The following is a 16,700-nucleotide window of genomic DNA, read 5'->3' on the forward strand; positions in this document are numbered from 1 at the left end:
TATGCAAACCTTGCAGTCAACTCAGCTTTTTCCCTGGGAAAAATTTCTTAACTAGTGTAGCAAGCTAGAATCTAGGTAGAGCATAGTGATCCTGCTGAGGACACCAGAGATAAAAGTCTTAGGCATGGAGAGGTGCCATGAAGTACATGTGCTGACCATACATGAGAACTTGGCAATGGCTGGTCTGAAGATAAACAGATAGAGGAGACTGCCCCAAATTTACCACAGGATTGCTGCTATGGAGTTCAGAATTTAAAAAGATACTAGGAATGAGCAAATTCAAAGCACAAGAGTGGAACAATCTTGTGATACCTTATCATCATTTTTAGCCTTAGGGGAGACAGAGCTTAGAGGTTGAATACCACCAATTTACAGAGGCTTTGGAATCATCTTGGATTTTTGATAAATCTTCCCTACCAAAAAATAAAATCAAATTTATCCAAGTGCAGGATGATGAGCCAGTAATTGTGAACTGCCTCTTAAAACAGTTTTAAGCACTCTTCAGAGGAAGATAACAGAATAGCAAGTCTCTCTAAAAATATATCATTCACAATGTCCAGAGTATAATAAAAATTAGTCAAGCAAAGAAACATGAAAATATGACCCATGGTCAATGAAAAATTGGTCAATAGACACTGACCGTGAGATAGCCTAGATGTTGGATTTAGCAGATGAATGCAGTTATAATTGGAGTCTCAGAAAGAGTAAGAATGGGTAAGAAAAATTATTTGAAGACATGATGCCAAAAAATTCCACAAATTTGATGAAAAGCAACAAATATGGACCTAGGCATATCATAGGAAAGTTGCTGAAAACCAAAGAAAAACAGAAAAATTTCCATCAGCCAGCAGAGTGAGCGTTGAGGGGAGCAGAGGAAACATTAAACAGGAGGAACAATGTTCAAATAAATGACTTACTTCACATCCAAAAAAACAGTAAGTTCAAAAGACAATGAAACAACATTTCTAATGTACTGAAAGAAAGTAAAATAAAGAAATCCTATTAACCAAAAATGCTTACTGAGTTCTTGAGGTACTATCTTAATCTCTGAAAGGGTATCTATCAAAAAACATATCTATAACTAATATCACAGCAAAAGGAGAAAACTGAACATTTTCTCCTTACAACTGAAAGCAAGGTAAGGATGTCTCCTCTTTCCACTTCTATCCAATATTGTACCAGTGTGGTAAAGCAGAAAAAACCAAAGGAAAACTATAACCAGTGTGGTAAAGCAGAAAAAAACAAAGGAAAAGCATACATATTTGGAATATAAAGAAAAATGTCTCTTATTCACAGATGATGTGAAATGGTACAAAGAATATTTTAAGAAATCTAGCAAAAAGTTGCTAGAATTTGTAACTGGATTTTCAAGGCTACATCATGTAAAATCAGTTTTCAAAAACCAATTATGTTTATATATACTGGAAGTGAACAATTGGAAAAAACTTATAGTGACTTCCAAAACCATAAATTACTTAAGAACAATTTTAGTAAAATATGTGTAAAACCTCTAAAATGAGAACTACACAGCACTGTTATGAGAAATTAAATATCTAAATAAAGATTCATTGGAATACTAAATATTATTAAATGCCACTTTTCTCCAAATTGATTTATAGATTCAATATACTGCCAATGAAACAACCTTTGCAGGCATGTTTTGTAGAAATTGACAAACTGACTCCAGTACTAATTTGTAAAGGCAGAGAACCTAGAAGAATCAAAACAGTTTTGAAAAGTAAGAACAAATTGAGGCCAGGTGCGGTGGCTCACACTGGTAATCCCAGCACTTAGGGTGGCTGAGGTGGGTAGATGGCCTGAGGCCAGGGATTCAAGACCAGCCTGGCCAATGTGACAAAACCTCATATCTACTAAAATTACAAAAATTGCTGGGCATGGTGTTGCATGCCTGTAGTCCCAGCTACTTGGGAGGCTGAGCCATGAGAATCGCTTGAATCCAGGAGGCAGAGGTTGCAGTGAGCCAAGATTGTGCTACTGCACTCCACCCTGATCAACTGAACAAGACTCTGTCTCAAACAAACAAACAAAAAAACCCCAAAACCTTCCCATTCTGTCACAGTAATGAAAATGTATATATGTATATATATGAACAAATTGGATGGACTTTATATGATTTCAAAACTTACTCTAAAGGTTTGGAAATCAAGATAGTATGGTTTTGGCAGAGTCATGCAAATCAATGAAGCAAAATAAACGGTCTAGAAATAAACCCACATATATATGGTCAATTGATTTTTAATAAAGCTACCAACATAATGCAGTTATAAAAATAATCTGTTCAGCAGATGGTATTAGAATACATCAAATGGTACAAATGGAATATCCGGACACCTCTGTGAAAAAAATGAATATCAATCCTATTTAACATGTGTAAAATTAATTCAAAAGGGATCATAGAATTAAACATGAAAGCTAACACTCTATTGTAGTAAGAAAATACAGAAGAACATTTTCATGAACAAGAGGAGGACAATGGTTTCTTAGATAGGATACAAAAAAGTACTAATCAAGAAATATTAACAATCATCTGGAATTTTTAAAAATGAAAACCATTTGCTGTTCAAAAGATGTTCACATCTTTTGTGAATTTGAGAAAATAATTGCCATACATATACTAACAAAGAACTTGTATCCAGAATGTTTACATGTATATGTGTATACACACATATACAAATACAAAAATATGTCAACCGCTTAAAATAACAAGAAAGAAGAAATATGAATCTCCAGTAAGCATATAAAGAGATAATCAACATCATTAATTCCCAGGAAAATGCAAATTAAATTCACACCCACTTGAAAGGCTTCAGTTATAAAAATTGAAAATACTCAATGATGGTGAGGATATGGAACACTCTTCAGTTGTTGGTGGGATTATAAAATGGTTCAACCACGTTGGAAAATGACTAGTTTCTTATAAAATTAAACATTTGCTTACCATATAGCCCACATCAGCTTCTAGATATTCACTTAAGAAAAATAAAAATATTATTCACAGAAAAAAATGAACTTGAGAATTTATAGAAGCTTTCATAATTTTTTCATAATTTTCATAATTGCCAAAAATTATAAATAAATATACATCTACAGGTGAATGGATGTATTGTGTATTCATACAATTGAATACTCTTCATCAAACTACTGATAAATGCAACCAAATGGATGGATGAGTTTTAATAACATTATACTGAGGCCGGTTGTGGTGGCTCACGCCTGTAATCCCAGCAGTTTGGGAGGCCGAGGCGGGCAGGCAGATCACTTGAGGTCAGGAGTTAAAGACCAGCCTGGTCAACATGGTAAAACACTGTCTCTACCAAAAATACAAAAGTTGGGCAGGCATGGTGGCTCATGCCTGTAATCCCAGCTACTCAGGAGGGTGAGGCAGGAGAATCACTTGAACCTCTGAGGCGGAGGTTGCAGTGAGTTGCAATCCAGCCTGGGTGACAGAGTGAGACTCCACCTCAAAAAAAAAAAAAAAAAAAACAAAAAACAAAAAACAACAACAACAAAAAACTGAGTGAAAAAGCCAAATTAGAAACCGATCAGAGGATCATTCCACTTATACAGAGTTTGAGAATAGGCAAAATTCATCTGTCGTGTCAAATGTTGCCTCCTTTAAAGCTGGGAAAACTGACTGCAAAAAGGCAGAAGGAACTTTCTGTAGTAGTGGAAATATTGCATATATTGCTTTGAATACATGTCAGTTTATACATTTGTCAAAATTCACCTATCTTCTTATTTAACTTGTGTGTATTTTATGTAAGTTTTACTATAATAAAGTTGGTTAAGAGTAGTAAATTGAAGCTGGGAGAAGGGATGGAAAGATTTGCATGGATGGGGAGGAGACCTATGGTTATAAGGTTTGAGGTGAGTCTAGGTTAAACGTCTGCATTGTTCAAGTCTTTCTTCCTTCTTAACAGTAATAGATTTGAGAAATATTGCTTCTGAGACTAAAGAAGATGGTAATCATAATTTGATTACTGATTTATAATTTTCCCTTATAAATGCAATATATTTATTACAGAAAATTGATAAGTATAAGAATAAAGATAAAAATTAGCCTATAGTCCCACTACATGGGAAAAGTATAGTTAATATTTTAAAGCATATTTCATCAGTTGTATTTCCTATGTATGTATATAATACATGGATTTACATTATTGGGATCATAGTCTACATACAAGTTTTGTTTCTCACCAACAAAATATATTGTGGCATTAATTTTATTTCTTATTTCCAATGCCATTTTTTCTTTCAAAACTCTAAAAAATGCTTTTGAATTTTCTGCATCCAATATTTTTAATGTTGAAACACTTTAAAACTAACATCTTGAACTGACCACTCTTCATTATTGCCTCCCTTGTTGCTAGCTTTCCCTAGCTATGCAACACAGGAATTCTACTAAAAGGAAAAGAAGAAAGCATAGTGTGATATATTTCATATATACAAAGAGCATAAAGAATAATATAATTAATAACTGCCTATTTACCCCTCCACTTAGGAAACAGAACATTATCTAAGTTGTTGAAGTCATTTTACATACTGTTTTATAATCCATATTTTCCCTTAAAAGTCTGTTTCAAACATTTGCTTATTTTTATATATATTTCTCGAAAATGTAGCCTAATATGGTTTTATTTTTCAAATAATGCATATTCTAATGGCAAAAGTTTAAATATAACTTTTAAATATATTGTCATATTATAAGCATATTTTTATGGTAAAAGTAAAAGAAACACTTTAGTATTTACATAGTAAATTAACTTTTACTAACTTCTACTCCCACTCTCCAACCCTAAGGTAATCAATGTTAAGAGTTGATGTGTATGTAAAGAACATTGTTTCATGCTCTACACAGTTTTCTCTATTTGTTTGCTTTTTCACTTTACTATTATGTCTGGCAAGTATTTTTATGTCATTTATTGTGGAAGACAGAATAATGTCCCTCCTCCCCAAATATCCACCTTCTAATCTCCAGAACCAGTGAATATGCCATCTTACATGGCAAAGGGACTTTGCGAATGTGATTAAATTAAGAATCTTGAGATGGGCAGATTATCCTGGCATATTTGAGTGGGTTCACTGTAATCACAAGAGTCCTAAAATAAGGAAGAGGGAGGCAGAAGTTCAAAGTCAGGGAAGGACTGGAAGATGCTATAAACCCAGTTTTGAAGAGACAAAAACAGGTCGTAAGCCAAAGAATGCCAGCAATGTCTAGAAACTGGAAAAGACCAGGACGTAGATTATACACTAGTGCCTCTAGAAGGAATGCAGCTCTATGGCACTTTTATTTTGGCCCATTAAGACCTGTACTTGACTTCTGACAAGATAACACATTTGTGTTGTTTTAAGCCACTAAGTTCATGTTAATCTGTTATAGCAACAATGGGAAACTCATGCGTTCCTATCGGTCTGCATCGTTTGTGGGGGCGGAGAGCTGACATACTATATATTGCATAAAAGTATCCTGATTTATTCAGCTACTTATCTGTATATAGAACTTTCTAATTTTTTGCTGTTAGAGAAAATGTTCTATAAATATGGTTATATATGGTTGTGAACATGTGCAATAATAGTATTATTTAGGGTAGATTAAAAAGTACTTGCTCTGTCAAAGGGTACACATATATAAAATACTGACAAATACTGGCCAACTGTTCTCCCTTTACTCACTTGTGGGACAAGTCTTCTGTGGAGGATCACCCTTTCTCCATATTTCTGTTTCCAGTGCCATAATAGTGAAAAATCACCTCACTAAAGGGAATATTTTATTCCTAAGTTACCTAGTATCATTTGGTTAATAAAGATTAAATGAATGCTTCATGTGTTAAGGAAAAAAATCCCTTTCTAGTTAGTGTAAAGATGATCAGCTATTTAGCTTTGTAAGAAAACTGTGAAAAATAGAATAACATAAGAAAAAATGTTAATCTCCATGGATTGTTTGTTCTTATCCATATTTGACAGACTAAACTCAGAACCAGGCTCAGTTTTTAGTAAATGCTCATCGTAAATAACTAGTAAATGTTGGGGGTTATGTGTGTACATTAGTAGGAAGAAATTTTAGCTCAGGGATCAAGTTTGGTGTCAGCTAAAATACATAATGCTTCTACAAATCCAAACCTATCTGAGGTCATATATTTGTTAAATTGTCCTGTGCAGTACAATAAAGTAAATAGTTTAAAGCTGACCTAGTTATGCTTTTGGGTTCATAGTAACAAAAACACAAAATATGTTCTCTTAACTCTCAACTCTATGATTTCTTAGGGCAATTTTCACATTTCTCATTGAAATCAGGGAGAAGGCATACATCTTTATGCCCTTTGGAAATACTCTTTAAAATTCAATTTTATTAATGATAGCTTTGCCTTTCCTATTTACAGAAATGCTTTTAGTTTACGTATAATACATGTGAAAGTTAGTTTCAAACTAATGCCATTGGCAAGTAAGAGAAAATTTAATAAAACTAGAAATTGCAAAAATAACTTGATTTAATACAAATTACAGAATAATTTTTGAATGAATCATTTATAGGTATATCCCAAGGCACTGTTAAACTCTACAGTGAGGCTCATTCTCAGATGCATCTTCATTCTTGGAAATTAAAGGCTACATTTCATTTTTTTCAACATAAATCAGAACTTAGGCAGAATTTATTGGCCTTCCCAGTTGCCAGAGTCTAACAGTATCATTTCTATAAACTCACATAATGAAACTCTATGATGCAGACTTCAGGCGCACAGAATCTATACGAGCCAAAAATGAGAGAATTTGAATCCACATGATCAAAGGTCTAGTCAGCAAGTAATCTCTATCCCCATCTTATAAAATAAATATTTGAATATTTTGAATTAGGAATACATTGGTGTTCTGCAAGTAAGTTGATTATTGGAGAAATGAAGATTAAGACTTACAGTCTGATCTTTGGTTTATAATGCTGCTATTTTTCAATTTTAGTGAGAGGTACTTCTAACGTTTCTGAATGAAAGAACTAGAGTTTGTTTGTTTGTTTGTTTGCTTGTTTTTTGTAATGTGCTTTTTTCATTTGTTTGCTAAGTGAACAGAAATTGGCTGTGTGGTGGACTCTAAGTGCCTTTGACAATAAGCAGTGCATTTGTCATAGTTTTATCATGTTGTTTAGTTACAGATGAAGTCCCATGTTTCACATTATGTAAATCAAATAGTCATGTTGCAGCCTCTTGCATCATGATATGATGTATTATATATTTAGAGAAACCACCCCAAATCCCTTTCCCTCTACATCTGAATATACTTTTCACTTAGTGATTCTTGACCCTAAGGTGAAGATTTGATTTTATGTGGTTCTTTAATTTTTTGCATTGCCATTTTATTCAGTATCATCTGTTTTAGGTGTTTCTTTCTCCATTTGTTTGCTGGCAAAGGCTGTTGAAGAATAGAATTATTCAGTGTTTAATATAACTCCCCAGACTTCTTTCTCACTGCTCCTGGGACCCTTATCACATTACAGAGGTGATATGTTTTATCCACTTCTGTGCCTTTCAAGTAGAAGCCTATTTTATTTATCTCTGTTGTGTCCTTCCCCTTATTTAGTACATGGCATATTAGAGACACTTAATGTATCCCACAGTGTTCAGTTGTACAGGCCGTACACTACACAACAGTAGAGGAAGCCATTTATGTTGTGTATAATAAATGTGTCTGTAGAATTATGCAGTATACAACTTCTACCACTAGGGATGGTATTCTCGTAAATGATCTCTATAGTTTCCTATGCAGAGAAATGATATTTTGTCATTTATTTATAATAATAATGCTAGAAAACCTTTCCATTCATCTCTATCTATAGTTATATTGAGACTCTGAATATGTTTTGCTGCCAGCAGAAATTATTTTCCTTTATCATTAGGGTATTATTTGTTTTGAGCCACAGAGACCAACTTTGCCTAAGTTGAGCAACAGAAGAAACAGTTGGCTTATTTTGATTCTACATTTTCAGAATCAAAGGAAGAACTGAAGAATCAGGCATCAGGAAAGATGGCAAAGAGGAAAGCTCTAGGCATCTCATCTACTGAATTTTGATGATTCAGAGCCATTCATATTTTACTATATTATCTCTTTTCCATCCTCTGAAAACATGGGTTTCAGTGTGGGAGGATAATCCTATGATTGGAAGCTGATGACTAGAATACACTGACCAGAAAATATGATGCAATAGAAGGTGATTTCCCAGTGGAAAGATGCTAGGGAGCAGAGTTGGGGAAGGATAGGATTTACCTCAGTACTATGAAGGAACCATTTGGCTTTGTAAAAACCTTCCCTTATAACCCTGGGAATAAATGTTCTGATTGAGAGCAGTCTTGTCTTGCCCAGACTTACAAGGTTTCCTGTTTTGTATCTTGTATATTGAAGGGAATGATGACTGCTTGGAAAAAGTAGTTGCATGCTGTTTACCATGGGAAAAGTTTAGGGTAGAGCAGCTATAGTGGTTATGTTTTATGAGATAAAATTTGGATGTATCTTCCCTCGTTTATGTAGAGTTTTCCTTCTAGTTTTGGTACATATTTTCAGAAAGATATATATATATATATATATATATTTTACAATAAAAAAAAGTATAAATATTTAAAACTCCCAATACTTGACAATCAATTATTTACTTCATCAAAATTTTCTTGCTTTCTTTCCGTATTTACTTAAATAATTTACCGAAAAATGCATCTACTTTTCAACATCCATTCAGTTGGGTCAGTAGACTTTTAAGGAGTATGCAAGCAACCTGATAGGATTATATCATCTATATACAAAAAAAGTTAAGATTAGTGTACCAAGTGCTGGCAGCCGTCTTTAAATTATCAAGAATGGATTAACTAGTTTTTTTTTTTTTTTTTTTTTAAGAAGGAGTTTCACTCTTGTTGCCCAGGCTGGGGTGCAATGGCATGATCTCGGCTCACCACAACCTCCGCCTCCTGGGTTCAAGTGATTCTCCTGCCTGAGCCTCTCGAGTAGCTGGGATTACAGGGATGCGCCACCAGGCCTGGCTAATTTTTTGTATTTTTTTTTTAGTAGAGACAGGGATTCTCCATGTTGGTCAGGCTCATCTTGAACTCCCTACCTCAGGTGATTCACCCACCTCGGTCTCCCAAAGTGCTGGAATTACAGGCATGAGCCAATGCACCCAGCCTGGATTAATTAGTTTTTGGATTTACTAGAATACAAAAATAATGGCATATTTGAGAAAAACATTAAAATTTATACAAACTGGTAAAAACATGTTATACTATTTCTGTTGTCTGGAAATATACCGTAATTGGTAGACAGCACAGTGTAACATTACATTATGTCTACTGTGTTTTAGGGATTACCTGCTCCCTTTCCAGTATAATGAAGTGAGTTTTGCAGTGGGCAACAGGCCCTCTTGAGAGCAAAGGTTTCTCTCGATGCATTATAAAGGCAAACAGAGGTAGGGGAAGCATGGCCACTAAAACAAACTAAAGCCAGGTATTTGAGGGTGGAGTTAATTAAGTAAGGAAAGAGAGAATAGATAACATGCAAGAGGGCCTGAGTCTTTGCCTTGCTTGAGTCCTAATGAAATACTGGAGAAGTGTTCTCAGCTAAGAGAACCACAGGACTAATACATCTTCCACTGATACTTCATGAAGCAATTTATGTGATAACCTATCATATTTGAATTATTTTTGTTATTTATAACTAGAGAATGGTAAATGTATTCCTAAATTTTGGGTGTGATTTAAACAAATTAAGTTTGTATTAAGTTCAATTTGTGCCTTGTATTGAAAAGATATTATTTAAGGTTATTGTTTATCTTCTCTATTTTAGCTCTACCTTTTCCACATTACTCTCATAATTGAGTCTATATTTGTTTCATATAGTCATCTCTTTCAGAATTCGTCAGGAGAAATAGAGAACAATTTTAATAATATTGATATTAATATACTTCATCCCTATCTTATACTCATGGCTAGCAACAATTATTTTTGTCTATCTCCAACCATTTGGAAGAAAAATAACAATATTGTAGTAATCACTAATTTTTTACAATAATTTATAAGTAAAATAATCCCCAGTTGTTGAAAGACATTTTTGAAAAACTATTAAATATCAACTGAACATCTTATTGAGGCAGGTCTGCAGTCTTTTAAAGCATTTGGTGAAAGTAGCTGCATGATATAAAATGTAATAATAAAATAAGGCATATATGGCTTGTTTCTATATATATTTAGACTTAATGCTAACAATAAACTAATGTGTTATTTTACTATACTTCATTCCTATATGATAGGTGACAGATTAAGTCCAGTTCTTTTAATTATGTGATAATCTGGCTGTCTAGATAATCAGAAAATGTTCCCATTATGAACATCCATAAACCATAGCAAAAAATACAATAAGCATACTTTTACATGCACAGATGAGCCAAAAATAAAGCAAGTTCTGGCAAGAAGTTTAGTAAGCATCTAAAGTAATGTGGGAGCTTCCCTGAGGGAGTTTTTTGAACTAAACAAATCTAGGTTTTTATGTTTTAATGAGTCTGTGCAAAGTGGGGAAGTGGAACTGAAATGATTACACACAACTAGAATTTGTAGATACTTAGATCCTTAATAAAAGTATGCACTGTTAAAAGTTCTGCCAGCAAGCACAGGTTGTGAACAAGGAAACATTCTGCCTCATCCATGACCCCAGGTTAGGACAAAAATGCCTCCTCTGGGTATTCATTACAATGAATCTGATTCCAGAATTGAAGCACTTAGTGAAAGTATATGCAAAACTGCTGTGAAGGGACTCTCTCTCAACTTACACGATGAGGCAACCACAATTAACATCCCACTGACTGAGTTCATAATAGAATTCCAAAATGACCAGTGACAACATATTCCATTTTAAGAACCCAGAGACATATTAAAGAATAATAATTTTTAAAAAAGACTAACAGGGATTATGAAACAAGCATGTCCATCTAATTAAAACGATCAAAATTTCAAAATATGAGAATAAGGTGTTTTTTGGGGGAAAAACAGTTTATTTGAAAACTGATGAAAATAAATGTTCTCGGGAAGACGTACGGAATATGGTACTTATACTTAAAATTTCAATTTCTAAATTGAAAAGCATATTAGATCCAGCTGAAGAGAGCATTAGTGGATTGGATGATAGATCTGAGGGATTCTCCCAGCAGGCTACATAGAGTGGTTAAGAGATGGAAATACACAAAGGTGCCTGAGCATTACAGACATCAGAATGAGAATTATAACATTCCTAAAGAAGTTCTAGGAAAAGAGAATGGAATGTCAGAGGGATTAACTAAATAGATAATGGTAAGAATTTTTAAGTATTCATGGATCTTTAAGTTGAAAATATACCAAGTACCAAAGAAGATAAATAAAAACAAAATCAGTACCTTGACTCATCTTCGTGGGACTGTAGAATTATAAAGACAGAAATAGTGTTAAAAATTAAGCAGAAAGCAAATGCATGAATAAAGGGCAAAAACTGTAATCAGAGACTTCTAATCAATATTTATGAATGCTAGAATAAAATGAAATGGTATCTTCAGTGTTTGAGAGTCAATAAGTTGACTTTATAACAACTCAGTTACTGTTTAGTTATGAATAAATGCAAAATAATAAAAATGAAAGCAAAAGAAAATAACTAGGAAAGTTTACCATTCATAGATAGATTCTCATTGAAAGAGATACTGAAGAATGTACTTAAAGTAAAAGAATAGTGAGATGTCTAGAAAGTAAAGATACAAGATATAACTGAGAAAATAAATTGCTAAGTAAAAAGGCAAATTGTTGCGTAAACCCTGATGGTTTTTAAAAGCAACTGTCAAATTTTAGATTTGAAAATCAAGATGCAACCATAATTTCAAATTAAAACACATGAAAATTGAAGGGAGAGATTGGATTAAAAGAATGTTACGTTCTTTCCTTTTTCAGGAGGAAGAGCTTTACACATTCTAAGGATATGTGGTAGGCAGGAAAAATAACATCCCCTGCAAAGATGCTTATGCTCTAATTTCCAGAACCTGAAAATAACCTGTATGGAAGAAATGACTGTACAGATGTGATTATATTAAGGATCTTGAGGTGGTGAGATTATCCTGGTGTGAGGAAAAAAGAGAGAGAGGAGAGTCAGAGAGGGTCATATGATGATGGAAGCAGGGGGCAGAGTGATGGAATTGTTGGCCTTGAAAATAAAAGGAGGCCCTGAGTCAAGAAACCTGGGTAGCCTCTGGAAGCTAGCGAAGGCAAGGAAACATATTCTCATCTAGAGCTTTCAGAGGGAACATGATACTGCTGACACATTAATTTTAGCACAGTAAAGCCCATTTCAAGCTTCCGGCCTTCAGACTGTAAGTTAAAGTTTTGTGTTGTTTTAAGCCACCAAATTTATGGAACTTTTACAGCAGCCATAGAGAACAAATATATCATACTTTAAAATGTAAAAGGAATCACACATCAACCACAATTTAATGTTAATTTCAAAGTAGCCAAAAAAAGTGAGTAAAAAATAAAAGGAAGAAAGAGAAAAGAACAAAGAAATATAACTTGGTAAATAGAAATCATAAATAATAGAAATCCAAAGATATCAACAATAAAATAGAAAAGAATTAAACTCATTTATAAAGATATTATATAACTAGCTTTTAAAAGTTTCACTATGTACTCTTTATAAGAGACTCAGAGAAAATGAATGTTAACAACAAAATGAAAGAGATAGGACAAGCAAATACTAATGCAATACTGTATATTAATATTTGTTAGTATCAGATACAATCTACCTTAGCAAAGTAAACATATGGATTTTACATGATAATAAAAATAATAGTTCAAAACAAACAAATTTAGAGACTGAGTACTTAATAAACAATAAACTTTGAGATAAACAAAGCAAAAATTAAAATCACAGGGAAACATCAAAAAAAATATAACCACAATGGAATTTTAACAGTCTTTTCTCGGTACCATGTAAAAATCAATCCAGAATTGATTATTCTACATAACAATTGTATATCAGAGCTTTTAAGAGCTAGATGGAACTGCGCTCCAAAAAAACAAATATACATTTCTAATATACAAGGAACATTTACGAACACACACACACACACACACACACACATACATACACATATATAGATATATATATGTATTAAATCACAAACGCTGCTAATGAGAGAAGCGAGATGTGAATTGAAAGCTAACCGTTATCAAGATCAATGTAGACTTCATTGGTGAATAGGCAAAAGTATTGTGCTTTAATTTTAAAAGTCTTTTCTTTTTTATCATTTAGATACAGCTTTCAGATCCTGTAACAGAGGAAATTTTTTTTTTAAAGATAATTTTGCTTTCTCATTTATGTACACACAAAAGACCTATTGTGATATTGTTTGTGATAGTAAAAATTGTATAGAACCTAAAAGCTTATTGCTAAGAAGTTGCTTATATTATGATACACTAATAGCAGCAATAAAAAATCCCCAACAAAACATCACAACTAACTTTTGAGAGCTTACTTTATGTGTGGCATTGTTTTAAATACCTTATATGTGTTAATTCATTCCCCTTGCACAGTAACCTAGGTTTCTAAGGTTTTATGTATATCATTTAAATTGAATAGTAAACCTAGGTGGTAGATATTATTACTACCTCTGTCTTTTTGATGAGGTGACAGAGGCACAACAAGGCTAAATAAGTTGCCTAAGGTCATGTAGCTAGTAAGAGGTAGATTAAAAGTTTTGCTTTCATATATTCTGCCCCCAAATCTCATAACTCGTATTACGATATATTAAATTATGTTCTATGAAATCCTAAATAATTGATAAAAAAAAAGTGAAGCATTCTTAGGAATGCTAATATATAGTTTCAGATAAAGAGTAAAAATTATAAAATATTTTACATAGTTAGATCCCATTTATGTAAAATAATAATTTCCTTATACCATTAATAAAATGATTATCAGTCTTTTAAAATTTTGCCAGTCTTATGATATAAAATATTATGTTGTTTTAAGTTGTATTTCTAACATTTAAATCTTCTCTGTGGAAATAATTTTTGTGTTACATGAAGTAGGTATCTTCCAGTAATTTTTCAAATGGAAAGCCTTGTCCCAATACCAGATATTATTTTTTGTAATAAAACAATAGAATACTATAAAATTCACAACAAGATGGGATCTTGCTTTTGAAATATTGTCCATAATATGGGAACTGTCTAATGTCTGAGGATTAATTATATCATGTACAAATGTGCTATAAAATTTAATCTTCTATATCTTAGAATTAAAAATTAATCTTATTCACAATTTTATTAGATTCTTGGAGATAACAGATGTGTTACAATTAATCATATAACTATTACAAATGAGTCACATGATGTCTTGTTTGTAGAAAACAATTTATCTTTATTTCAGTTTTCTATTTTTCTTTCTAGGAAAGATTTCTGTGTGCACAAAGATGAACCATGTGATACTGTTGGTAAGTGTAAAAATTCTCATACTTTTGGAGTTCTGGAGAACTTGAACACATCACTTGTTTAAGTATATGAAATTATTTGTGTTCTGGTTATAAAGGAATAACTTCAAAATGTCAGACATACATATTTTCTACGTATATGTTTAATCGTTTGTCAGCACTTCAGTTATTAATTAAATAGCTTAAAGACACATGTATCAACTATATATAGGAGATAATATTTAAGTGATGCTTTAAGGCTATAATCAGTCTTTTTTTGTTATTTTCTCAGAGATACACACATGAGTTTGATAAAATTTTATTATTATTAATAACCCAAGATAAAATATATTAATGACATTGTGATTGACTAATTTGCAGGATAACAGATTGTTTTTTGAGTTATGTGTGTTTAAAAATCTTTGCAGACTGTGTCAAAATAAACTGCTGTTTCAGTATGATTCTTCTTACGTAAAGTGGCAAATTTTTCACCATTTGTATTAGATATCTAAAGTGCCTAAAACAGAACCATATAGCCAACAGAATTCATGAAACCACTGTTCTAATTTTGAGAGAATGGCCACATATATTTTCATGTTTTAAAATGTATCCATATAAATATAAATGTATCTATCCAAAGATACCCCAATCTATCTATCTATCTATCTATCTATCTATCTATCTATCTATCTATCTATATCTCTCTCTTTAATTTTAAGTTATGTAGCTGTGTGTAACAATATATTATTGGTAAGGTACATTTAAGAGTTGTAATCTAATTTTGGCGTATCACGTAGGGTTCATTTCTATAAGATGAGCAGTATTTTAACTTGACCATTTTGTTGTGTCATTTGTTTTTTATAAAGTGAACAATAATAAACAATAAATAAATAATAAATAAAAGGGGGCAGAAACAGAACATAGGGATATTAGTATTTTAAAAGATAATTCTAACCAGTTCCATTAACCTAATTTTTCATCAACCTCCTCATATGTTTAACATCTTGGATAATATAAGGATTTTTGACATGCATTATTCATAAAACTTACGATGGAAAGTAGTTATAATAATATAAAGTGGATGATGATGGAATCAAGGGAATATTTGGTTCAGAAGGAACTGTCAGCATAAAAAGAGCTGGGCACCTAAGGAAAAGCGGAATTGATGTAGGGACCATCTTCCTACTGTTGACTCTCTTGCCTGCTTCCCCTCCAGTTTTCTTCTTTTCCTGTCTGAATCTCCAGAAATTAAAACTTGACATCTAGTTTTTGTTACCCTAACCGTGGAAGCTTTTGATTACCAGTAAAACTTGTCTCAAAATAATAACCTTTTCTTTCATGCAAGCAGCAGTGTTGCCCCCATTTATTATTATTAAAGCCTTCTTTAATAGGGACAGCTCACATCTTGCTTTGCTCGAGTACATGTGAGAAATCAGCAACTCAGGCGACATCTTCCATAGCTATACACACGAATTGACTCTGTATAGCCTGTAAGCAGCTACTAATAAGAACCAATTTCTGTTTTGATAACAACAGAATTTCACATCTTGCTAAATCTGCTAATTCAAAATTCTGTGTATATTTGTGATACGGTATATGTAAATTTTATTTTCTAATTTAAAACACATTTGCATAGTTGAGTACTTCAGTGTGTTCCGATAATCAGAGTATGTAAGATTTGGCAGGAAAGCAATTTATTGAGTCTTTGGCTCTATTTGTCCTGTTCATTAAGATCTTCAAAAAAATCAGTTTTAAATATTATAGCATAGGGTGTGAAAATTCCAGTGCCCTTCCTGAATTCTGTTTTGCTGATTCCTTAGGTTGTCATCGGCACCTCTGGCATCACTAAAGCCTAGTTATCCCTTCTGTATCTTATGGCAGATTTTTTTCCTTTAGCCCAAATATAGATGGGATCTTTTCCTATGTAGTCTTGAGCAGAGTGAAAATCGGAAATATTTCTTCAAGACAGGTAAAATGAAAACTTATAGCAACCAAGTCAAAGTAATCTGTTTTACCCAAACCCCACGAAAACCTTCTTGTCACACCACCTATGCCTATGTATAGAGTCATATACAGTCAGCCTTCTGTATCATGGACTGCATCTCCATGGATTCAACCACTTGTGGTACAAAAATATTTTGTCTAAATAAACATATGAAGTAAAATGCAGCAATAACAAAAATACAAATTAAAATAATGTAGTATAACCACTATTTACGTAGTGCTTACC

The 16,700-nt window shown here is 32.7% G+C and overlaps 1 protein-coding gene across 1 annotated transcript in view; it reads left to right on the forward strand.

Annotated features, from left to right (window-relative positions):
* ADAMTS19 (ADAM metallopeptidase with thrombospondin type 1 motif 19) overlaps window positions 1-16,700 on the forward strand; it is a 271,163-nt gene that overhangs the window by 68,701 nt on the left and 185,762 nt on the right. The window contains 1 exon segment of the mRNA XM_017874729.1: window positions 14,451-14,494. Within this exon segment, the coding sequence (XP_017730218.1) occupies window positions 14,451-14,494 (44 nt within the window).

The sequence above is a fragment of the Rhinopithecus bieti genome, unplaced genomic scaffold (assembly GCF_001698545.2).
Source record: "Rhinopithecus bieti isolate Rb0 unplaced genomic scaffold, ASM169854v2 scaffold_8035, whole genome shotgun sequence".
NCBI classification, from domain to species: domain Eukaryota; kingdom Metazoa; phylum Chordata; class Mammalia; order Primates; family Cercopithecidae; genus Rhinopithecus; species Rhinopithecus bieti.